This window comes from Suricata suricatta, chromosome 16 (assembly GCF_006229205.1).
Source record: "Suricata suricatta isolate VVHF042 chromosome 16, meerkat_22Aug2017_6uvM2_HiC, whole genome shotgun sequence".
NCBI classification, from domain to species: domain Eukaryota; kingdom Metazoa; phylum Chordata; class Mammalia; order Carnivora; family Herpestidae; genus Suricata; species Suricata suricatta.
The window spans coordinates 25,480,960-25,505,577 of NC_043715.1; the positions used below are offsets into that span (position 1 = coordinate 25,480,960).

The 24,618-nt window shown below is 45.6% G+C and overlaps 1 protein-coding gene across 1 annotated transcript in view; it reads left to right on the plus strand.

Moving 5' to 3' along the window:
• The window catches only part of CSNK2A2 (casein kinase 2 alpha 2), a 35,325-nt gene extending 15,971 nt beyond the window's left edge, over positions 1-19,354 (plus strand). Inside the window, exons 4-11 of the mRNA XM_029925003.1 lie at positions 4,036-4,095; positions 8,763-8,846; positions 9,627-9,737; positions 9,995-10,096; positions 10,515-10,615; positions 11,399-11,547; positions 13,208-13,301; positions 18,904-19,354. Of these exons, the coding sequence (XP_029780863.1) occupies positions 4,036-4,095; positions 8,763-8,846; positions 9,627-9,737; positions 9,995-10,096; positions 10,515-10,615; positions 11,399-11,547; positions 13,208-13,284 (684 nt within the window). The 3' untranslated portion in view covers positions 13,285-13,301; positions 18,904-19,354. The remainder of the gene's footprint in view (positions 1-4,035; positions 4,096-8,762; positions 8,847-9,626; positions 9,738-9,994; positions 10,097-10,514; positions 10,616-11,398; positions 11,548-13,207; positions 13,302-18,903) is intronic.
• Positions 19,355-24,618: the final 5,264 nt, after the last annotated feature.

Genomic DNA, 24,618 nt, shown 5'->3' on the forward strand with positions numbered 1-24,618 from the left:
TTTGCCACATTTGTAGGCGCCTCAGTGGCTCAGTCAGTTGAGCTTCGGACTCTTGATTATGGCTCAGGTCATGATGCCAGGATCGTGGAATTGAGCCCTGCGTTCGATCCTGCACTGAGCATGGGGCCTGCTTGAGGTTCTCTCTCTCCCTCCCTCTGCCTTTTTCCACTGCTGGAGTGCTCTTTTCTCTAAGCAAACAAAAACCACCTGAAGTGGGGAGAAAACACTTTAAAAAAATACAAAATATTTGCCACATTTGCTGTTATTTCTCTTCTTCTCCTCCCCTCTTTTATCTCTTTTTGTTGAAATCCTCTTAAAGTAAATTGGAGGCATCATGATACTTCACTCCTAAATATGCTAGCACTGGAACTAGGTAGGACCTTTTTCCTATGTGACAGACTGTTGTATTAGTACAGTTAAGAAATGTAGTATCTATGCAGTCATGCCATCTAACACAGCCCAGAGTTCATATTCAAAAGCTTCCCAGTAATTAATTATCCTAGGAATGTCCTGCATAGCTGTGTGTTTGTGAATATTATGATGGAGAAACCACTTTTTTTTATTTTATGGTTGATTGCTAATTTGGCTATGCTTAGGTCCAGAGGAACATGACCTACATAATGTTGGTTTTTGGAATTTGTTGATGGTTGCTTTGTGACTTTAGTACATGGCCTTTTTTTTTTTTTTTTTTTTTTTTTAAATCTCAAGTTTGGGGCACCTGGGTGGCTCAGTCGGTTAAGCCTCCAACTTCGCAACTTCGGCTCAGGTCAGATCTCACGTTCGTGGGTTCGAGCCCCGTGTCGGGCTCTGTGCTGACAGCTAGCTCAGAGCCTGGAGCCTGCTTCCGGTTCTGTGTCTCCTTCTCTCTCTGCCCCTCCCCCTCTCATGTGTGTGTGTGTGTGTGTGTGTGTGTGTGTGTGTGCGCGCGCGCGTGCGCGCGCGCACTCTCTCTCTCTATCAAAAATAAATAAAAACAAAAAAAATTTAAAAAAAAATCTCAAGTTTGTTAATTTAGTTCAGATTTTCTATGGTCTTACTTATTTTCCCGTTGATTTTTCATTTATGATAGAACCACTGGTTTGGTTGATTTCTCCTGGAAATCATCAGTTATGCTTCATCTGTGTCAAAGTGATAATAAAAGATACAAAGTGACACTTGGGAAAAAAGACAGAATTTCCAAACAAAGGAATAGGAAAAGCCAGTTTCTAAAAGTGGAATGAACAGTTACAGAAAACTTCCAAACTCAACATTTTCTACAGGAAGTTAAAGTACTGTTTGTATAAGAAAAAGTTTCTTTCGAGACATGCTTCTCAGCTTTCTATGCCTTTGGAAGAGTATAGATAAAAATGAATAAAAGCGCACCTTGGTGGCTCAGTCGGTTAAGCGTCTGATTCTTGATTTCAGCCCAGGTCATGATCTTATGGTTCATGATTTCGAGCTTTGCACCAGGCTCTGCACTCCGCACAGAGCCTCCTTGGGAATCTGTCTCCCTCTCTCTCTGCCCTTCCCCTACTGGCTCACCGTCTCTCTCTCAAAATAGAATAAAAATAAACTTTAAAAAAATGAGTGTGCATTTTAAACAAAATATATCATTTGGACATTTTAAAGGTTGGTCAGGCACCCTGAATAGGCTGCCTTCCAGAAGTAGGTAGAGCCATATTGCTCTGTGGAGAGTTTCTGAGTCACTCCCACGGGGATGGGCCTTGACTAGCTGATTTCTTGAGGCCTTGTTAATGCTGTTAGAGTTTGGTATAGAGATCTTCTTTATAAGACATATATAGGTCATTAGTCATAACTTTGATTTGCTTGATCAATGATTTGTTCTGCTTCCTTAAATTTCAAAAAATACTGACCTTGGCTTTATTCTGGATCTTGGGGTTACACGTTAATGCCAGAACAGGTGACGACTGCATTAAGCACCTTTTGCTTTATATCCTACTCCCCCTGCTTTTTCTTCTCCCTACATGGGGACCACTGGGATTTCTGGACACAGGTTTGTTTGGTCTGAAATTTGAGACAGAGCTACAAAAGTTGGTTGAAGCCAGACTATAGACCCTGCTGAGTCCTAAATTTTAGGCCCAGGTGGTAGAATGTACCATGTAGTTGAGTCTCCTCTTATCCAGAGCTCCTGAGAAAGGAGAGTGAGTATCAGCCTGTCATTCAGGACTCCATAACGTATTAGGCCTAACCGCTGTATTCATCTAGTGTTTTTTTGTATTACATAAAATTGATATTGGTTGGAGTAACTAGAAATGTACTACGTTGGCAGTCCAAGGGCATTTGTTGTTGTTATGCCTTACACCATTTGCACAGATGTTTGGTATAAATATTGCATGATACAAGAGGAATGCCTTCCACAGATAAAAATCCAAATGATAAAATAGCTCGTATTTGTTTTCTGGAAATAAAATCTTCCAGCCCTCTCTGAGGGTTAGAAAATGCTTTACTTTCATGGTCTATTTATTGACCTGAGGAGGTTCAACTTGGTGCAGTCTCTGGGAGGGGTGTCCTTAATTCTTGGAGGAGCAGCTGATTTGACAGTCAAAGATTGTCTTCAGCCTGTGGCCGGCGGTCCATACGGGTGCTGGGTGCTGGGTGCTGGGACGCTGGCCACGAAGTCTTGCTGTGCGGAGCTGGGGGATGACAGCACACCTGGGTGTTTCGCTCCTGAGCAGAAGTGGTGGCGTGTTGGTGCCATCACGCCCGATGCTTTCCTTCCTGCCCCGGGTTAGCTTCCGGTAGCAGAAGAGCCCCAGGCACCGCGGGGTGCTGGTCCTTGTGTCCTGCTCCCCGTGCTGCGCTGAGCCAGCTGTGGCCGCAGACCGGTGACGCCAGATATTCTTGCCAAGCTGTGGGGAGAATTACTCTTATTATAGGGAAAAGCAAGTCCTGGTGTTCTTAGAAGATGTTATATTTGATCCTTGGCAAATTGTTTTTCTTAATCTTTTGACCAGGGAATGTATTTATGTGGATCTAAAATTATAAATAGTATGTGATTAAAAGTCTTCTTTCCCTGAGTCCTAGCCGTCCATCCCCCACATGCATACATGCACAATCACATTTTATTAAGGTGTTTATATCATTCTTATACATACAAATAGGGATGTGTAGTTTGGCTTTCCCCTCTTCCATAGACACGTTATATACGTTGGTCAGTGCTCCTGAGAGAGTTTCCCTCTGCCTGAGTCTTCCAATAAACAAAATAGGTTTAATAAAGTTGTGCTGATTAATTTTATAGACAGTGCTGCTTTGGACTGATGGGGAAAGAGCTCTGCTTGGAATTGATTACCAAAAATAATAGTATGGTTTCTGATGAGGGTTTGTGATGACTTTAATGAACCTGAATTTATAAATGCTACTCTGCGTCTTAGAAATTGAAATTTTGAAAACACCTACAGTGGGTGTTCCTTTGGATTATTAGTAATGAGAACTCTTTCGTATGTGGTTTTCACCCGGAATCATTTTCGGTACCTGTCACTCTTCTTTTTTTCCTCCAACATCTCACTCCCCTACTCCTTTCCTAAGTCTCTTATTATCTCCAAGGGCTATAGCAGTCACTTTCCTGCTGTTTCTTTCATGAGCAGGTCAGCTGTGTTGCCACTTACCCTATGGGCCATGAAGTTCTCCAAGTCCTGCTCTCCACTTGGTTCTCTAAAGCACACTGTGGCATTAGTCGTTTGAAGTTTAGTAAGACTATGAGGACAGTTGGACAGCTTGGGCCTCATTTCCGTTATGTAATTGTGGGTGTTGAAGTCCTGGAGTATTAAACAAGTTTTTAAAAGATCCACGGTGGCTTAAATATTTCTCTCCCTTGGAATTCCTTTTTTTTTCCCCCTCTTAACAGAGACTGAAGTATTAGAGTACTAGACCCTCATCTTTGGTCTTTGTCCCCATTTGTTCCAGATCAGAAGGTAAAAATTCCTGGGATTCTTTAGTGACTTAAGTACTAAGTTTACAGAGAATGGTGACCAATGTTTGGGATGATAAAATACGATGAGACTAAATTAACTTTCTGTTTTCGGAAACCTGTTTCAGCAACTATACCAGATCCTGACAGACTTTGATATCCGGTTTTATATGTATGAGCTACTGAAGGTAAGTGACATTCATACTAAACAGTAGATTTTTTTCACGTATATTCATTAAAAGGAAAGTTTTTGTAGAGGACAAAGAGATCTCAGACAGACTCTTGATACTTAGAAAATGTAGTGAGGTTGGGGTTTTGTTGTTGTGGCTGTTTCAACTTACACTGAGATCTCTGTTGCAGGATCTTTACACAGAAACTTTCTCAGTGGAACTGGGAAAGATGGTCAAGTCAAGCGGTACTAGGGACATGACACCAGAAATCAGAACCTTCTTAGTAGATTTTGTTGGCCCTTGAGTTTTCTTTTTGCTGCTTAATTAATGCTATTGGTTTTCACTGTATAACAAATCACCCCAAACGTAGTGATTTAAAATTTTTTTTTTTATTATTTCTCAAAGTTCTGTGGGTCAGCTGGGTGAGTCTTTTAGTCTGGGTCAACTTTACGGGAGCGCGTTGGTCCAGGATGGCCTCGTTCACATATCTGGGGTGGCAGCTGGAAGAGCTCAAGGCTTGTCCTCCAGAGGGGTTAGTCTAGGCTGCTGCTTCCCACAGTGGTCTCTGGCTTCTTAAGAGCATGGGGGCAAAGTCTGATGTGTGAGCACTTCTCAAGCTTCTGCCGGTATGAATGTCTACTAAGTGCCCTGGTGGCCAGAGCAGATCATGGGCCAGGCCTGGATTCAAAGGGTGGATGGGAAGAGCATTGAAGTCACAGGGTGGAGGGACATGCGTACTGTGATGGGAGGCATTTGCGGCCTTCTTTATCTTGCCATCTCTCCTAGTCCCTTCCCAAATTCCCCTTTGGCCCTGACTGACCTTGACATGCAAAAAGGGGTGATGCATGGTTGGTCTTTCTAGGAGACTTAGTAATCCCAGGATGAAAATTTTGAAACATTATTGGTTGTTGGAGGAATGATCTTTTTTAGCTTGCCTAGGTAAGCAGTTAGGTAAAGAATTCTAAAAAGCTTTGTAAAATGGGATAGATGAATGGTTCCTAAGTTGTTTTGGGTCATGGATCACTAAGAATCTAATGAAAACATAAATGCCTCTGTGTGTGTGTGTGTGTGTGTGTGTGTGTGTGTGTGTGTGTGTGTGTATATACAGTGTTACCTAAAGTTTTATGGGGGGTGTGGGTCTCAATTCAAAAACCTCTGAAAGAGTAGAGATGACTAAGTTATTGACATTATTGAAGAACATCGCCAAAATTGAGTTTTGGTGGGCTTGTGAACAGTTGCTTAAACAAAATCCCAGATTAAGGCTAAGCTTTAGGGAATGGGGGTTTGAAGAATGGCTCTGTAAAGTGAATGCATTTTCTTACAAGCACTTGCACAACCCACGTGTCATTGGTACCAAGGTGGTGGATTTAGGTGGATCACTCTTAAAACTGATGGATCTTTCTTTTGTCAGTAAGATCAGAAACATGTGGGGGTAGAGTTTGGTGTATCACACCGTTCTCTGTGTCCTCTCCAGACCAGAACTGAAGGCCTTGATGGGGAAGAGGTTTGTAGTGCTGTGGTCTTGTGAGCTGTCAGGCCAGCTCCTTTCCTGGAGGCGCTTTCCAGAGAACCCCCTACAGTCATTCGATGAGAGCTATGATCCAAATCTACCACCTAGTTATTTTTTTTAAGGTGTTAAGATTTTGTGGCTTTCACTTAGTGCACACCAAAGGTGAAGATTTATAACCCAGCACTGTTGTCCTTAGATCGGGTAAAGACATCCTGATGACAGGTCTTCGCAAGCTGGTGATTCAGATGATACTCTGTGTCTGACGTCCCTTCTGCTTTCTGGAGGTAGCAGCTAGGCAGTAAGGGCTTTCTTCCTGCTAACGAGGCACAGAACCCCAGATGAAGCTTGAAAAATGTCTTTCATGCTTAATGGTCAGATAATACCAGATTTTAAAACTGAAATAACTCCCCAAGGAATTTAAAAGCATGTCAGTAATTCCACAGGGAGTCTGACTAGTGAACTTGGCTAAAGAATTAACTCTTTTACTACACTGGTTCAGCCTCTGCTTTCCTCAGATATGTCTCATGTCCTAGGTATTATGGTCCTAATTAGTTCATTACTCTGGGTGAAGACTAGGCAAAATAACAGAATCAACACTTGCTGAATTTTCTCTTTGAGGGGGGAAATGAGGAGGAGGAAAGGGAAATATTTAGCTTCTACTGAAAATGGAAGAAACTGAGGCTGAGGGCTATGAGGGGTTGGTTGCTGGGTACACAGTCTGGTCTCCTGATTCGAATCAGGGAGGTCTGTCCTCAGGAGCCCTGGTTTCATAAGACATTGCCACAAAGCCACTGCGGAATCTTGCTACAACTGTTGTTGTGAAACAAAGGAAAAAATTAAATTGAAGTAGAACTTTCATAAATGAACAAATCTTAAGTGTACAGGTTTTTGGATTTCCAGTAAGTAAAACCTTCACCATACATGGTACTATGCTGTCCCAATATAGTAGCTCTTGCCCACAGGTAGCTACTTAAATTTTAATTAAAATTTAAAGTTCCATTGCTTAATCACAGTAGCCACATTTCATGTATTCAGTGGCCTCATGTGCCATATTGGGCAGTGCAGATATTTAGAATATTTCTGTCATTGCAGAAAGTTCTGTTGGACAGGGCTGGTCAAGAATATTATGTGTACGCCAAAAGGCTCTCATCTGCCCCTTCTGTTCAGTATCCCCTCCTCTGAAGAAAATGTCGTCACTTTTACAACCAAGTTTAGTTTTGTCTGTTTTTAACCTTCATATAAAAAAACATCATACTCTGTGTCTGGGGAAAGCAAGATTTTCTTGTTCCCAGAATACAGATCCTAGGGATCATTTTCGGACTTACACATTCTCTCCCATGTAAAAATGCCTAGTCCGGTGCTTCACAACCAGGTCAGTTTGGCAACATGTGGAACCATTTTTGGTTGCCACAGTTTGGAGGAGTGCTACTGGCATCAACATTTGTCCAGAGAAAATAGAGAATGACCAGTAACACATGAAAAAATGTTCAACTTCGGTTACTCATTAAGAAAATATAATTCAAATCCACAATGAGATCCCCCTTCAAACCTGTCAGAATGGCAGTAATTACAAAGATGAACCGGTGACCAGCACTGGCGATGATGTGGAGAAACTGGAGCCTTCGTACGTTACTGATGGGACTGTAAAGTGGAGCGGGCATTTGGGAAGACAATCAGGAGATTCTTAAAAAGTTTGATGTAAGCCACCCCGAGGAATCTGCATAAAGAAAAGAAAGCCTACACCCTCTCAAAGACCCGTGCATGAATGTTCATAATAGCTGACAACTGGAAACAGCTCCAGTGTCCATCGACTAGTTTGTCCACACAGTGGAATACCTCTCAGCAAGAAGAAAGTAACGAAAGAATCTCAGCAACATGCCAAGCGAAAGAAGACGGACAAAGTGCTGTATATTACATATTTCCCTTAATGTCCAGAAAAGACAAATCTGTAGTAACAACAGGTTTGTGGTTAAGGCTGAGTTAGGGGGCAAATGGGAGTGGGGACTGATCACAGGCAAGCTAAAGGGGAATTCTTGGGAACATGGTGAAGACTGGATTATGGTAAGAGTTGTACAACTCTATAAATATGCTTCAAAAAGTATTGACTTGTGCACCTAAAAATCTTACCTGCATATCCTTGATCTTCTAGGAAGCAATATCCTCCCTTAGAGTAAAAATATAATGTTTCTTTTTTAACTTTTTTAAATGTTTATTATTTATTTTTGAGAGAGGGAGAGAAACAGCATGAGTGGGGGAGGGGCAGAGAGAGAGGGAGACACAGAATCCGAAGCAGACTCCAGGCTCCGAGCTGTCATCACAGAGACTGACGTGGGCTCGAACCCACCAACTGTGAGGTCATGACCTTAGCCAAAGTCCATGCTTAACCAGTTGATCCACCGAGGCGTCCTCAGAATATAATTCTTAAAGGCCAGCTGCCTCAAAGATTATTTTTAAATTATTTTTTTAATGTTTATTTTTGAGAGAGAGTGCGTGCGAGCAAGCAAGCAGGGGAGGGGCAGAAAGAGAAGGAGACACAATTTGAAGCAGGCTCCAGCCTCTGAGCTGTCAGCACAGAGCCTGACACAGGGCTCAAACCTACGAACCATGAGATCATGACCTGAGCAGAAGTCAACGCTTAACCGACTAAGCCTCCCAGGAGCCCCTCGGGTATTATTTTTAAAGGAAAATACTAGTACTAGAATACTTGTTAATCTCAAAAGTCCACGTAGGGCACTTGGCTAAAACACAAACCACGTTGAACGATAGGCTTAGATATCATCCTTCCTGTCCACAGCGATTCTTGCATGGCATTTGAACCCCCTATCGGAGGTGACTCTAGTGGGTTTCCCAGATCTGGTTTTAAACCTGTTGAAATAGACCAATAGAATGATGTATAATTTCTAAATCTAGGTGGCTGGTGAAGTGTTACCTACTACAAGTAGGAGGAGTGTCCAAAGTGTCTCTGTCTCCTTTTTAACATAGCATCCTCTCCACCAGCTGGCAGCATAGTGGGCAGGGAGCAAGAGATGCCTTCTGACCGCATTTATTCTCATGTTACAGACCGTAAGCTGCATTTTGGGAGATACTAAGTCATGCTATCATAAATACAAATATGCTTGCATTGGGGGTTGGTAGACAGTTTGCTTACTTTCCTCTGTGTTTTCTTATCTAATAGGCTCTGGATTACTGCCACAGCAAGGGAATCATGCACAGGGATGTGAAACCTCACAATGTCATGATAGATCACCAACAGAAAAAGGTACCATTGCAGCCAGGCAGCAGCAAGGCTTTCCTTGGAAGGCTTAGGGCTGACCAAAATGGCGGCCGGTACTGAGGTGGTACTGGAGGCTCACGCCTGCTCCTTTGGCGGACTTGTGTCACTGATACTTCTTAGTCTCCGGTGTTGCTTTCTACTTTGCATAAGTGTAGTACACAAGCTGACCCTAACTATTGGCCCTTGTTTATTTTGGTCATGGTTTTCTGGAGGGCCTTATAAAGAATCCACAGCTCATGGTTTCTACTTCTTTTAATGACCCTCAGACCAGTCTGCCTCCCTTAAAAGTACACTTGGCTCCCTCCTTATTTTGATGTTCAATTCTGGTTGTCCCTGACTGGTGAGTAAATGAACCAGCTACTTAGATTAATGAAAAGCTGGAGCAGTGCTTCAATCCTGGACTGGGGTGTACGTCCTTTCTGTTGTGGCTAGAGCTTACAATGGAAGCTATTAATGATGGGGGAACGCATTATACATGCAAGTGCTATGGAGGCGGGAAGAAAAGCTTAAGCCTTATTGATCTAAAGAGAATGAGGAGCCCAGGATCATTTAAATTTTCAGAAAGAGAAAGCACGTAAGATTCTGAATGCTCTGCTCAAGAAACGACCTCTTCCACAGTTGCTGAAAGTGATTTTTACCAGCGCGCTTGCTGACATTTTTTACATGGCCCATGTAAACGATAGCCAGTGTGGTGGGGCCTTGTTCTAAGGCACAGGCGTCTCGAACTACGCTGCTTTACATGTTCGATTTCTGCCATGTTCGCAGCTGCGACTGATAGACTGGGGCCTGGCAGAGTTCTACCACCCCGCCCAGGAGTACAACGTCCGCGTCGCCTCGAGGTACTTCAAGGGCCCGGAGCTCCTCGTGGACTATCAGGTAAAGCTGTTAGCCAAGCCCGTGCAGTCGGGTGTGTTGTCTTAGTGCTTCTCCTCATTCGCTGTTTATTGAGTCAGTTGGGATACATTCAAGGCCCCACCCCGAAGTGATCATTTCAAATTTTTCTTAATGACTTTTTTTTTTTTTTTGCTTTGAATTGTAAAATATCTGCGAAGGTCAACCTGAAGACTAGAAATTCAGACCTGAAAACTGCGTGTGTAACACCCTCACTGACAGGCCAACCTTATTTCCCTCAGATGTATGATTACAGCTTGGACATGTGGAGTTTGGGCTGTATGTTAGCAAGCATGATCTTTCGAAAGGAGCCCTTCTTCCACGGACAGGACAACTATGACCAGGTGAGCAAACACTAACCCCTCCCCGTGTGGGGGCAGGAGCCGAGAAAACGGAGTGCTTTGACAAGGATGCTACCTTTGAGCCACTAAGATCGTCGAATGTCTGCACATAAGTTTTCCTTGCGGGTAAAGAATTTCATGAAATTTTGTCTGTGGTTACCAGGTCCCCAAACATACACAGACAGATAAAGCAATATCATGCCCAACTTCCCGAGTCGTTACCATTAAAGGCAGTTTGGAAATTTGCATTCTCTGAACATTGTGTCCATGGGTCTGCTGCCCGTTGGCCCCAGGCTGCAGTCTGTATCTGGTCCCTGGAAGTGCAGTGTTGTGGATGTCCCCTGATTCCGTGGGACAGCGCCTCACTGGCTTGCAGTGAGCCCTGTGCTCAGTGATTTGGTCAGTTTGTTTTGTGTTTCAGCTTGTTCGCATTGCCAAGGTTCTGGGTACAGATGAGCTGTATGGGTATCTGAAGAAGTATCACATAGACCTAGATCCACACTTCAACGATATCCTGGGACAGTAAGTAAGAGAGCGGGAGAGAGAAGGAGGGTTTTAACTTCACCCCCATTTCAGAAGTGGGAATGTTCGCTGAAATCACTGGCTAATCAATAGCAAAATTGAAATACGCTTCTTTATTCCCATGTGTATTTTTTTAACTTGTTTTTTGAGAGATATTTGGGCACTGTTTACATGTGTCTTTTGATCATTGTATTTCTCCAAGAGATAGTCTGTCAGTCAGTAAAAAATTGAAGACAAAATGCTTTTACAGAAACCAGCTTTCTGGTACAGCGTATGCTTATTTTAGAAAGTTGTGATTCTTCTAGGAGTAAGAGTTATAATTTTTCTTGTTTGGTGTAATGGATTTTCTACAAGATTTTCAGGTACAGTGCAATCGTGTTGAAAAGTAAATGCGCTGACAATTTACAAACAGTGTTTTATGGAACCTCTGTGTTTCTGAGGCTACCTCTCTAAATATTTCTGCCGAACAACAAAAATAACTCCGTCACCTCTGTGCCTCACCAGAATTGACTAAAAGCATGAGGCTTAAAAAATGATCTAGAAAAGTGCCACAAACACTGAGTCAGATGTAGAAGTTAGGGCTAATTTTATTTACCAGTCAGAGAGCACAGTTTTTATTTCAGGATGCTGCATGTGTACCTGTGCGGGGGAGGGGCAGGTACCAGGCGTGAGGTCCCACGAGCTTGGAATCGTGCATTAGTCCAAGATGTTGGCTTTACCCGTAACACATCAGGTCCATGCTGGATTTAATCTCAGAATGCTGTTGCTTCCCTTTCTACTCAGACATTCGCGGAAACGCTGGGAAAACTTTATCCATAGTGAGAACAGACATCTCGTCAGCCCCGAGGCCCTAGATCTTCTGGACAAACTTCTGCGATATGACCATCAACAGAGACTGACCGCCAAAGAGGCCATGGAGCACCCATACTTCTGTGAGTCTCCAGGGACTGTTCTCAGGGGCATAGCTTACTGAAGGAAAAATACTTCCTCACTTTATCTTGGGTATCAGTCAAGAGAATACTAGGTATTTGTATTGAATCGTCCCAAGAATCTGGCCTCGTTAGTTCTAGACTACTGAGACGACTTTGCAGTTGATCTGCAGCGGGGTTTGCCTGTTCACTGCCTTAGCTCCCGTGAGTCCTGTCTGCGTACCATTCCCTGTGGCCCTGAGCGTACGGATCACAAGTATCTAAAATTTGTTTTCAAATGTATGTATTTATATGGAATCCTAACCAGAGGTATTCTTCCCCTCAAAAACCAAGTAGTTATAGTTAAAAGTGATAAGGTGACTGGTATATTTTCAAAGAAGGAAATGAGTTAAGTAAATAAAAGGAATTTGAGGAAAGGAAAGCAGGTATGCAAGGACCTTACTAAAATCCCACCTGCATTAAAGAATTTTTAGGTCTCGCTTCAAAGGTGTGCATGTATTCACTGCATGTGGGCGCTTACTGTCTGCATGCGTTCAGCCCTCCTCACACGCACCCATAAAAAATATCTCAAATAAACTTTCCCCTTAATTGTTGGCTACATGAGCTGAGTTCGTCCAGGCACAGAGGAGGCTGGGGTGAAAGGTTATGGGACCCGTCTCTTTTCACTCTCTAAGTCGAGAAGACCATCAGCCTGTTGCTTGGCCAGTAGGCTATCTTCCCTTCTTCCCCCACCCCTCTGGAGATTAAACAAATTTTACCTGATTTATTAAAATACATCTTGAACCTCTTGGCCAATAAGCATTAGTAGACAGCAGACTGGAAAGGTTTGACGCTTCAATCTTCGCGACCTCAGACCAGTGCGGCTCAGGTGTCCTCTTTCCAGTCTCTGGCGCAGGAGGCTGTGTGCACCCTTTGAGTTAGATCAGACTAAGAACTCCAGTGTTGTATAGTAAGTAAGTCGTGATTCATCTACTTTTCTGAACACACATTCTGTAAAAGAAAAAAAAAAAAACTTTCAAATGACTGTTGCTTAAAATTGATAGGTTTTCTAATGGCTCTTTTCATTCCCTCTGCTCCAGAATGCTCATTAGTGCACATGATTTGAAGAAATTGGGGGTTGAATATGACAGTATTCAAGGAAAAGAACACATAAGAAAATTAGTAGTAATTTGAAACAGTGGGAAGTTAGTGTTTTCTGGGCGTCTCATTTCCATGGCTCTCAGAGATTGAACTTGGCTTCTGAGGGAAGTGTAAGAGTTGACTATAGGAGCAAATTTCCCTGATCATTTTTCAATATCTGGTTTTTGTATAACCTTAGCTCTGTAATTTGCTTTCATTTTTTAATGTTTTAAAAAAAATTGTTAGTGCAAGTAAAGAGAGAGTCAGAGAGAGAATCCTAAGCAGGCTCCGCGGTGTCCATGCAGAGCCCAACACAGGGCCCAGATTCACGAAACTGAGATCACGACCTGAGTCGAAACCAAGAGTCAGATGCTTAACCATCTAAGCCTCCCAGGCGCCCCTGGTTCTGTGATTTCTGTTGCTCTTCCGACTGTCTTTCCCACCAGTCTGTCTCTCTGTCTCCCTTTGGAGGGGGTCTGTCATGATGGTGTGTCCCTCACGTAGCAGGCCTGATTCAGCTGACTTGTGTCCCGTTTCCCTGCAGACCCCGTGGTGAAGGAGCAGTCCCAGCCTTGCGCGGACAACGCTGTGCTCTCCAGTGGCCTCACAGCAGCCCGGTGAAGACTGGGAGGCGACGGGTAATGCGGCATTGATGCTTGCCAATAAAACCAACCAACCAAACACAAATCTTGAAGGAAACTACAATGTGATAAAAAGAAGTTCTAGTCATTCCTTCTAAATGCAAAGAAGAGTAAAGACCTAAATGTCAAAACGAAGAAAGAAATCCCCCAGTACTAGTTACTACAGGGAGCCGCCGCCCCGGCAGTGTGACGCTGCACATAGTTCAGGATCTGAGGGAACGCTCCCTTTGGAATGCATGGGAGATGAGAGACTCGGAGTTGTTGTACATTTACCTTTATTTAACAGGAGACCACTGTTGAATTAACCCGTTCAGTCAACAAGCTCTGAATATCTGACTTCCTATCTATTCCACTGTGGTCTGGGTTTCCTTTGGTGAGATTCAGGCTCAAGTTTTAGCAAAACGTCAGCAGTCTATACTGACACACCAGCCTCATTTACGAAAAGGAGATATTAAAACAGTGACAGTATTTTTTTTTTTTAAGCTCTTTTACAAATTCATGTTTTATGTATTTTTTTATGACATGAGCTCTCTAGGAAATGTACCTCATCCCTGCTGTTTTCTTCTAAGTGTGTTCATTTGGGAGCAAACCGCAGTCACTCTCACAGGGGTCCCCTTTGCTGTCAGAAGGCTTCACTTTAAACCTTGTGACACTGTGTCCAGGGCCATCTGTCTCCTCAAAAGTTCGATGCAAAGTGCATAACTTGGAGCTCACTGTAACCTTTGTTGATTTGCCTAACCATAAAATCTTGTTGCTATTTTTTCCGTGTAGCCTTTTTTTTTTCCTTTTGCAGCCTTGTAAGGAAAGCCCCACCATTTCCCAGCACATACATCTGTGTGTGTGTGTGCGCCTGTTTTAATGCACCTCTCTGAAACAGAGACTTTTTGGTCACAAGCATAGTGAAAGCTGGAAAGTCAGTCTTCAGGCGGGCTGGGGAGGGAGAGAAACATCCTGTTAAAGTGTATTTAGGAAAGACCTGTCGGGTGAGAGAAAGGTGCTCCCACCACCACCCCTCTTTTGGCCTCTTTCTGTCCCCAAGAGCAGCAGTTTCCCTCTGTAATCAGGGTGACCTGCGCTTCTCCGCTCCGAGAGGTACCACATGAATGTGATGGCAGAGCGGAGTCTTTCTCACGCGCAGGGACCGAGCAGAGCATCCCGCGAGGGGCCTGGGGAGGAAGTTAGAGCTCGTAGAGCGAGTGTCAACACTTGGGATCCGTGGCGCTAGCCTTCATGTTAGCAAAGGAAGCTAGATTCTGCTTTAAAAAGTTAAAAAAAAAAAAAAATAGGGCTGATTTCATTTTGGGGACTTGTCACCAGTATGGTTTGCAGGCAGTCCCCCCTCACCCCAGCGCAGAGCCATGCCACAGCTGTGGGGACTTGACAGCCAGGCCAGAGCTGGGGGTGTCTACGCACGTCATACTTTAGGATTTCATTATTAACTATTTAATAATGCCATACATTTTTATAAGGTTAGATTGTGTGTTTGAAAACATCTGTTTACATTCCATATTCCAATAAAATCATATTGGTATTGGTAGCAGGTCCTATCTCTACATGTAGATTTCTGTTTTTGTTGTTTGCTCAGTGGGGATTTAAAATGCAAATAAAACTCTTCACTAGAGTTGAGCTTACAGATTAAAACTTAAAAATAAGACCCCAAAGCCAGGAAATGCATTCAGTTAAGGGTCGCATACCGAGGCTACCTGCCTGTGTCGCACCTTCTGTATATTGACGTGTACATTCGTTCCACCTGAAAGGCCAAGCCAAGGCGTGAGCTCGCAGCTGGACCTGTATTGGCACGTCAGGCAGCCTTCCGATGTGCCCCTCGAGGCAGCACTGTTGGTGATTATCAGGGAGATGTGCCACTGTGTGTCTTTTTTGCCCTACCTCTCATCTCCCCCTTTCTCACCCATTCTCTTGCCTCCCACCTTTTTTTTTTTTTAAGTTGTCTGTCTGTCTGGACGAGGCAGGGAGAGCATAGTGGAGGGTCGTGGTCAGGTAGCAACCCCGTTTTTCCACTTGGGTTCCCCAGAGGCAGTGAAAGCATCCTGAGGAGTATAGTCGGGTGATGTGCTCCAGCCTCCCTCTGTGGATGATGACTTAGTAGGTGCAAACACCGCTAACCCGCCTGCCCGGCGGCTCCAACACTGGAATCATCTTCCTTCTCGTGTACGCTTTACTTTTCTGCCACCTATGCTCTTCACTTCTCTTCCTGCCTTAGCATCGCTGAGTTTCAAATGCCTGCCCCGAGTCTGGTCTTGACATTTAGCTGGCCGCTGGCTGACTATATAGGTGGTTCTTTCCCTAACTGAAGTGATTCCTGTCTGGACCTTTTTTCTTGTTGCCCATCTCTAGAGCCACTCTGTGTCCCGACGTACCTAGCTCCCCCAAGATTTCAGAGTGCTTACCTGGGTTGGGAGGTGGTCATAGGGAGTTCAGGGCAGTGGGGCTGGGAGGGCAGGGGAGAGAGAGAGAGGGTGTGTGGGTGTGGGAATCTGTTCTTATATTTAGACTAAGCCAAGATAGATTTGCCTACCCACAATCCTTTTCGATCAGCATATTATTTCTTAAACTCATATCAGTAATTTTTATTAGGCATTTTGTTTGCTTTGTTACCTTATAACAGGTTAAAGTGCCTACGATAAGGACTTAATTTCCTAAAGAAAAGCAAAAAATGTGGGGAACAGGGTAGTGTTACACTGTCATCTCAGGGACTGCCTGTGTTCGACAACATAGGCCTGGTATGGTGAGAACAGGAAGTTCCTGTGCCAGGATCAGTGCTGATCAGCCACAAGTGAGCATAGGCGCGAGGCTTCACTTCAGCTGACAAGTCCCATGGCAAGGGCAGGACTGAAACGCCACGTGATATATTCATCTGTAGTTCGCTTGCAGTTCGCTCTCCCCTGGATCATATCAGCTGCCTGCTCTTGTCCTGTCCCTGTGGGAGGTGACTGGGTGGGAGAAGCCAAGTGGACAGTGCAGACCAGCATTCCTCGGTCTTCTCACCAATTAGAGCAGTACCATCGGCGGCTCTCAGAGGCGCCTAAATTCTGGCCGCTGTGCCAGGTCTAACAGACATTCTCGAGCGCATCGCCGTTCACAGGGCTCAAAGCTGGTACGTCCCCTTGCGGAGAAGGCAGGGACTCGGACTGCTTGGATGCAGGAGACAAAGAGCTTGTAATCCTTAGGGGCTCGGGGAGGAGGTGGTAAAAGGAAAGGGAGCCAATAAGAAAAACAGTCAAGGGGTAGGTCTTGGGGGAACATGACTTCTTGAGAGAGTCAGGGGGCACCACCTTCATGATGTGGAATGTGCCCTGAGCCGAGCACTGCCCCTGGAGAGGTTCCGGCATAGCTGGAAGGCTGCGCCCTCAGACACCAGCCGAGTCCCAGAGAGCTGGCGGCCGGGGCCTCGGTCCGCACCCACTCAGGGAAATGACTTAGGTTCTCCCAGGTGCTGCATTGAGGATGGAAGCAAAACTGTTTGGGAAGCAGCAGTTGGAAGGATTTTTATATGTGCATTGGAATGGTTCAAAGCCCACTTAGCAGTTTCAGTTCAGACTGAGTGATTGGTCGAGAAACCTGCATTCCCACACGAGTGCCCGCAGGAAAATGCAATCTTCCCTCCTACAGATGAATTGGGGTGGATCAGAGTTAAGTTCATTGAAATAGAAACCCTTCCAAAAGCAGAAGCAGGGTGCACAGGAGCACACGGGGAGCCAGAGGTTTCAGTGAGCTTAATAAGTCTAAGAGGGCACAATGTCCCGCCTTTGAAAATCAATGCCAGGGTGGGAGGAGGGGAGGGGAGGTGGCGGCGAGACATCTGGCTGAGGAAACCAGTAGTAACACGCGCGTTTGAGCTCTATGGATGTGTTCGCGGAAACAACAAGCAGGTGCTGTGGAGGCTGGGTGACGTGATGCGATGGGTCGTACAGCCGATGCCATGAGTACTTTTGTGTAGAGACTCAACAATGTGCTACAGATGTGATACTGAATCCTGAACTGCATGTATTGGGGATTGTTTGGGGAAAAAAAACTTTCATTGAATCAATAAATTAACAGTTTTGCACTTGCTGGCTTTTCTTGCTGTAAATGGTGACTAAGAGGTTGGGACAGAAATCTGGACACCCCGTGGGAAGCTTGGATAAATCTTCAAGAACCGTGGAGCCAACTGTTTCCTTCTGTTTGCAGAAGAGCAACGCTGCCGGGGTTGCGATCCCTTGCAAATGACCACTGCAGGCACACTTGGCCACCTCTTTGTATCGCTGGATGACCAATGTCTGATTGATGTGCTGCTGCCCTTAGAGAATAGACACGTGCCATGTTAAATCTCATTTTCATAAATAAAAATGTTGATAACCACCAGCTTCCCAAGCAGGAGACAAGCCACTGCTATGAGGCCCTTAAACTTGTATTTCCTGTCTCCTGGGGGAGCGGAGGGCAAACCTTGAACTGGAAAGATGTGTGTTTGGGGGTTGGAGTTAATCAGCACCGTCGTGTGGAGATTTCCTTTATCAAGAGAGATGGGACTAGAGTGGTGTCATGTGGGGCCTGTGCTGTTTCTTGCTACTTGCTCCGGAATCGCCCTCCTCAGGCACCTGCTTCTGGGATTGGCCCAGTTTAGTGCACAACTGTAACCTTTGTGGCTGAGCGTTGTGCATTTATGAGAACCTCACCCCACCCCCACTCTTTGAATCAAGAGCAGGCACATGCTATTGTGTGTCTGTCTGCATTTGGCAGATGGTGGTGTCTTTAGTGTGCTTCTCACAGACGGGACCGTCGGTGGTGCTGGATGCTTGGAAATCAGTTACTGCAGTGCTTAAAGGCAAATAGCCCTCTCTTTCTTGAACCTCAGGCACCACGTGGCCTTTCTCAAGAATCTAGAACCCTTCCTTTACCCAGAGAAAGTTCTCATGAAGCGCTGTTTCTGTGACCGCTTCCCAGGGGCACAGTCCTTCGTCTCGTTGCTGTAGTGCCGATATCTGAGACGCTACTTCTAGAATTCTGCTGGCGTCTCACCACCCACCTCACCGTGCTGGACATGGAAGGGAAAATGGGGTGTCAGGCCATGCCACACACTGCTCCCAGGGGAGCGTTAAATATATTTGAGCTCCCTTTTTGCTCTTTGTTTACATTAGTGGACTGGGCACTTTCCTGGTGTAAATACAGTCCTTTGATTATTAGTCCCAACACGTCCCCGGTACATGTGGTTAGGGCTGATGGGATGCAGAGTTGGACTGCTGAGCCTGTCGCTCAGCTTGCTCAGAACAGTCGAGAGGCCTCAGTGCCTGGACCCAGGAGGCAGGGAGGAGACGGGCACACATGCTGTGTCCGGACCTTTCCCCTTGCCCTCCCAGAAATCCACGGCCAAGACCACCTCTGCTAGTAGTGATCACAAGAGGGAGGAAGAGGGTATTACTCGAAACCCGAGACGGAGTTAGTTCTTACAAGGTTTTCCACACACTGGCTCGGGACAGTCAAGCTTGCACACTGTTCCCAGCACTCTTCGAGAGAAGGAAGCCACAGGCAAGTGGAGGCCTGTCCTCCCTCCGGGTCAGATTGATTAATGCCGTCTTTCCCCTCCTCCCATCTCTTTCCCCAGGTCTGTTGCGGTTCCTCCCACTTTTCCATAAGCAGAACAAGAACCAAATCAAACGTCTTAACGTGTGTAGAGCGATCACGTTCCGTGAGCAGACACAAAATGGTGGCAGGTTTGGCGAGCACGAACCAGACCAACTGAAGGGCAGCCCACCACCGTTATTTCAGACCTCACTTCCGAATGTAAAAGGTTCACACGCCTTTGGCTTCCTGTTGACTTCCTCCTGACCCAGAAAGCATGGGAAATGTGAAGGGTATGCAAAATGGTTGTTGGTTACTATTGCTCCCCCATGCCCCTTGACTCGGCCCGTGGCCACCTGTTTTTCCAGCAGACCGTGTTAACTGGCCGGCCACAGACTCCGCAGTGGGGAACAGGGGCAATCTACGGCATGACGGGCAGTTACATATTATAATTTTGAAAGTATATATTATTGAATAAAAGTTTTTAAAAGAAATGTATGGAGAGTTTTCAGTGTGGAAGGGGCCGTTAACCAAGACCCGTGGCCACAGAGGACCGAGTGGAATGGAAGAGCAGGTTCTAGCCAGAGGAAAGCAGGGGGAGTCCCAGAGGTGAGAAGGGCTGGTTTGAGGGATGCTCTTGGCCAGGGATGGGAAGTTGAACAGGTACGGTGAACTAATCCTGGGAACGGGGCAGACTCCAGTAGACTGGACGAGCCAGGGAAGCCATGTTTTGCCTTGACCCTTCCTCTAACCCATTGATCAGGCCGTAGATAAACATCATCTCTAGTGACGTCCGGAAGATGCCTCGGCCTCTTCTGTGCTTTCCTTTTGCTGGTGTCCCCATAGACCATTCCACGTCCCCATTTTGCCACTCTGCCCTGTCGCCCTTTCTGGAAAAGCATATTAGCTTGGAGGCTGGTGGGGTGTGCTGTCCACCAGTAGGGAAGGGGCCAGGGGTCTCAGGGCCAGATCCGAGGGCTGCTTTGGGTGGTAGTCAGAAGCTCCCGTGAGCTGGAGGGAAAGGGGGCCCGCTCCGCTGTGAGAGAGGGTGCAGCGGAAGCCCCACTTGCATTTGTTGAGGGACACAGAGGAAACCTGCCTTACAAATGAGCCCTCCGAGGACAGCTGTGCCATGGGGAGGTGAAGGTGGCCATATCCTGGTGGCTGGCCTGCGTGGCCTCTGGCTGTGGCCTGCGTCCTCCCACAGCCTGTAGAGAGCCCGAGCGACGGGCAGACCCCGACACCCCAGCAGCTCAGGGGTGCCCACTATTCTCCACACAAGCCACTTGTTCCCACAACATTCCTTCTGTCTTTGCTGCTTGTCCTGCACAGGTGACTGTGGGAACGCAGGTGTGGACACACAGTTTCTGAAGCAATTGTGGGGGGAAAGCAAAGAGGCCCCTCGGGGTCACCACAGCGTCACAGTGGCCCCTGGAGCAGCTTCTGTCGTATCCAAGCAGTTCCACAGGTGTGGGAGCCCGAGAGAGTGCCTGCCCCCTGCCCCCGGACAGCAGCGAGGAGGGCCCGCAGGCCCACCGCCAGCAGACTGTAAGGCCGACAGGACACCAAGCGGCTGGACTTGGGACTCTGCGGCGCCACCACTGGCCTGGTTTCCTCAAGCAGGCACTCCCTAGCCGCCGCCCTGTTGACTCCAGGCTCTACAGATTTCTCTTGGTCTCCCAGGTCTCTGGGACAGCATCTCAGTGCCTCCTTATAACAGGCACGTCCCCAAAGGTCCTAAAGACACAGTGCTTTGTGCATACATGTTTATCTATGTAGCACGTTACCTCCGTGGTGACCCGCTGGCATCCGAGGGCCTTCCCAGACCAAAAGGGTCTCTTCAGAGTAGATACAGTTGACTGACTTGGGAATTCTTAGATGCCATGCAGAGCTTGAACGTTAGCTCCCTATTTATCTTCCCAACCAAGGCGCTAACTTCCCACTGGGAGAGTCTAGTTCTCTGGAAACCTCTCCAGCATATCCGATAAGTTTCTTTTTTTTGTGGGTGATTACCGTTGGGTGGGAGAGAGGTTGCAAAATGAAGAATGAAGAGAAAGGAGGAGTTTTTGCTTAGGCTTTTTGGACCTTGAGAGAAGGGGACAAGGGACCTGCTTACCCAAAAAACAGTCTCTAAAGCTCATCCACAAAGTGCCTGGAGATTCAGAATATCAATTCACATCTTTCAAGGGCCCTGCTTGTGTTTAGGTTGTTTGAAGTAATGTTCATTTAACTTTTCTGATTACCAAAGTAATATGTGCTCATGGTAAGGAATTCTGAAAGCCGTGCCCCCACCACATGCACGTATGTGGGGCACACACACACACACACACACACACACACACACACACAACTTTCCTCCCTTGGAGGTAACTATGGTGAAATTTGGTGTATATCTTGTGATTTTTTTTTCCTTTATGTTTACTAACATTTAGAAATCATAACACTTTTTATTTTTACAGAAATGTAACCAAACTACATTCTTTCTTTTTTTTTTTTTTCAACTTGTGCTTTCACTTAGTTGTGACGGTGTTACTGTTAGCCTGTATAGACCTCCCTCACCCCGTTTTGTGGCTGCACGGGGCTCCACTACATGGCGTACGACGGTTGAAGCCGTCCCTTCCTGGTGATAGGCTTTTCCCAGTACTGTTACCAGTTTTGCTGCAATGAACAAATCTGCATATACGTTTTAACACGGTATGTGCGTTTGTGAGATAAGATCTTAAAAAGGAAGAACTGTGCCGTATGTTTTGTTTTGTTTTGTTTTAGAAAGGGCATTGCTATGATTCAGAGAAAGCAGTCTTCTCTTCCCTTTTCCCACTGGTTTAGGTTGGAACTGTGATGCCTTTAGTCATGGAATTCTCATCAGGCTCTGTCAGGCACTTGGGACATAGTGCCCAGAGTCTTTGAGCTTTCCAGGGTAACAGGACTGTTTGAGACCTGAAAAAAGAAAAGGTGTTGGTGCTAACATAAGAAAGTTATGAAATAAAAAACTAATAAATGTAATTATATGTCTTTCCAACCCTGTGAGCGTCATTGTTATTTGCTTTAAGAAATATTTTTCTTGGGGCACCTGGGTAGTTCATTCAGTTGAACATCCTGCTCTTGGTTTCGGCTCAAGTCATGATCCCAGGGTCGTGGAATCAAGCCCGGCATGGCATCAGGCTCCACGCTTAGCATGGACTCTCTCTCTCTTTCTCCCTCTGCTCCTCTCCCCTGCTGTGTTCTCTTGTGCTTTTTAATAAAAAAAAAAAACTGTTTTTAACATTTTGGGGGACACCGGGGTGGCCCAGTTGGTTAAGTGGTCGACTTTGGTTTGGATTGCGATCCCATGGTTCATGAGTTCGAGCCTCAAAAAGGGCTCAGTGTTGACAGAGAACCTACAGCCTGCTTTAGATTCTTTGTCTCCCTCTCTCTCTGCCCCTCCCCTGCTCACACTGTCTCCCTCTATCTCTCAAAACTGAATAAACAGGAAATACAATTTTTTTAATGTATATATTTTTTGGGGGGGACGCCTGGGTAGCTCAGTAGGTTGAGTGTCCAACTCTTGATTTCAGCTCAGATCATGTTCTCACAGTTCCATGGGGTTGAGCCCTGCACTGCTAGTGCTGAGCCTGCTTGGGATTCTCTTTCTCTCTCCCTCTCTCTGCCCCTCCCCATTTCGCACTGTCTCTGTCTCTCTCAAAACAAATAAACTTAGAGAAAAAAAGCTTAAGTTTGAAAAGATATATTTTTTCTCATGATAATTAGTGAAAAGTCACAATCACAAAATCAAATAATTTCAAAAGCAGTTTTTTTTTTTTTTAATGTTTTATTTATTTTGGGTACAGAGAGAGATAGAGCATGAGAGGGGGAGGGGCAGAGAGAGAAGGAGACACAGAATCTGAAACAGGCTCCAGGCTCTGAGCTAGCTGTCAGCACAGAGCCTGACGCGGGGCTCGAACCCACAAACGTGAGATCTGACCTGAGCCGAAGCCGGCCACTCAACCAACTGAGCCACCCAGGTGCCCTCAAAAGCAGTTTTTAAAGATCTTTTTAAAATTACAGGAAAGAACTTAACCTTAAATATGAAAAAGGGCTCTTCTGGCTGCTCAGGGGACTAGAGCACCTTGTGTCGTGGGACCTGTGCCACCTGTGCAGAATCCACAGGTTACATAAATTAAATGACACTACTGCCCTGATTACTCTTAGGATGTGGTCGAAACAGCATCAAAGGTTTCTTCTCCTCCTTCCCCCAAGACGGTGTCCTGACCCTGTTAAATTAAGCCACTGGGTTTCACTCTGTTCTGTTTACAGTTTGCTATTTAAGGTTTTGTAAATGTAAATAGATTTTGTATATTTTTCTATAAGAAGCACTTCATAGGGAGAAGCACTTACGACAAGGCTATTTTTTAAACCACGGTATTATCCTAATTTAAAAGAAGATCAGTTTTTAATAATTTTTTTATTTTCATAGGATGAAGTTAGAGAAAATATTCAGCTGTGCACAAAGTCTGGTTCTCCTGCCCCACCCCCCCCCCAAGGTATGCTTTCGTTCACGGTGTAGCCTGTCTGTGCCCGTCCACACGGTCGGGCCCTGGGTTTGCTCCCTGACAATAAATGGAAAAGGAAGGTCAAAAAAAAAAACCAAAGAACGTGCATTTCAAACGCATCGTGAAGTGAAGAAGTCAGACTCAGAAGGATACTTCCTCCATTTATATGACATTCTGGAAAAGGCAAAATGTAGGAAATGAAGAACAGATAAATCTGTGGTTGCCAGGGTTTACACATAAAGAGGTGATAACATAAGGAAATTTGGGGGTTGATGAAACTTCTGTATCTTAAATGTGGCGATGGTTACATGACTTGGTGCCTTTGTCAACACTGTACACCAAATATATATGTATATATATATATACACACACACACACGTATCTAATTAAAAAATATGTGAATTCACATGTGTATGTGAATTAAAAGATAAATTTTTAAAACTAATAATGTGCCAGGGCCCAACAGCGTCCCATTTGAACTTCACTCTTTCACTCTCAGGTGAGCAGCAGCTCATCCGCCCGCCACTGGCTCTTTCGCTGCTGTAGTCAGGGCTGAGCATGACCACCGGGGCCGGGACGCAGCGGGCCACCACCTACCAGCTGCACACCCAATTTCACGGCCCTCTTCATCTCTGCTCCCCGGCTAAGGGGTGATTCTCCAGGCACGACTCCTCACCTCATTGCTATCCCTTCCCATCTCCATCAGCCAAGAGGGCTGGGACGTAAGCTCCGCCTCGACGTGTGTGGCAAGTCCCTCGTGTCTCTCAGAGGCCAGGTGTTCTGAGTTTCTAGGCTTTGACTGACATATGCGAACACCATCCACTGGGTTTTGGTACCTTTCAGTGCCTTTGCACACTGAACGGATGCTTATGGTTACTGGTGTTTCAAATAAGAGTTTATTTATTTAATGTTTATTTTTGAGAGCGAGAGAGAGAGAGAGAGAGAGAGAGAGAGAGAGAGCATGAATGGGGAAGATCAGAGAGAGAGGGTGACAAAGAATCCAAAGGCTCCAGGCTCTGAGCTGTCAGCACAGAGCCCAACGCAGGACTCGAACCCACGAGCTGCGACATCATGACCTGAGCCGAAGTTGCAGCTCAACTGATAGAGCCATCCAGGTGCCCCAATAATATCTTAGTTATTAAAGCTGTACATTTAAAATCTAATTTCTCTGGGGCACCTGGGTGGCTCAGTCGGTTGAGCCTCCGGCTTCGGCTCAGGTCAGATCTCAC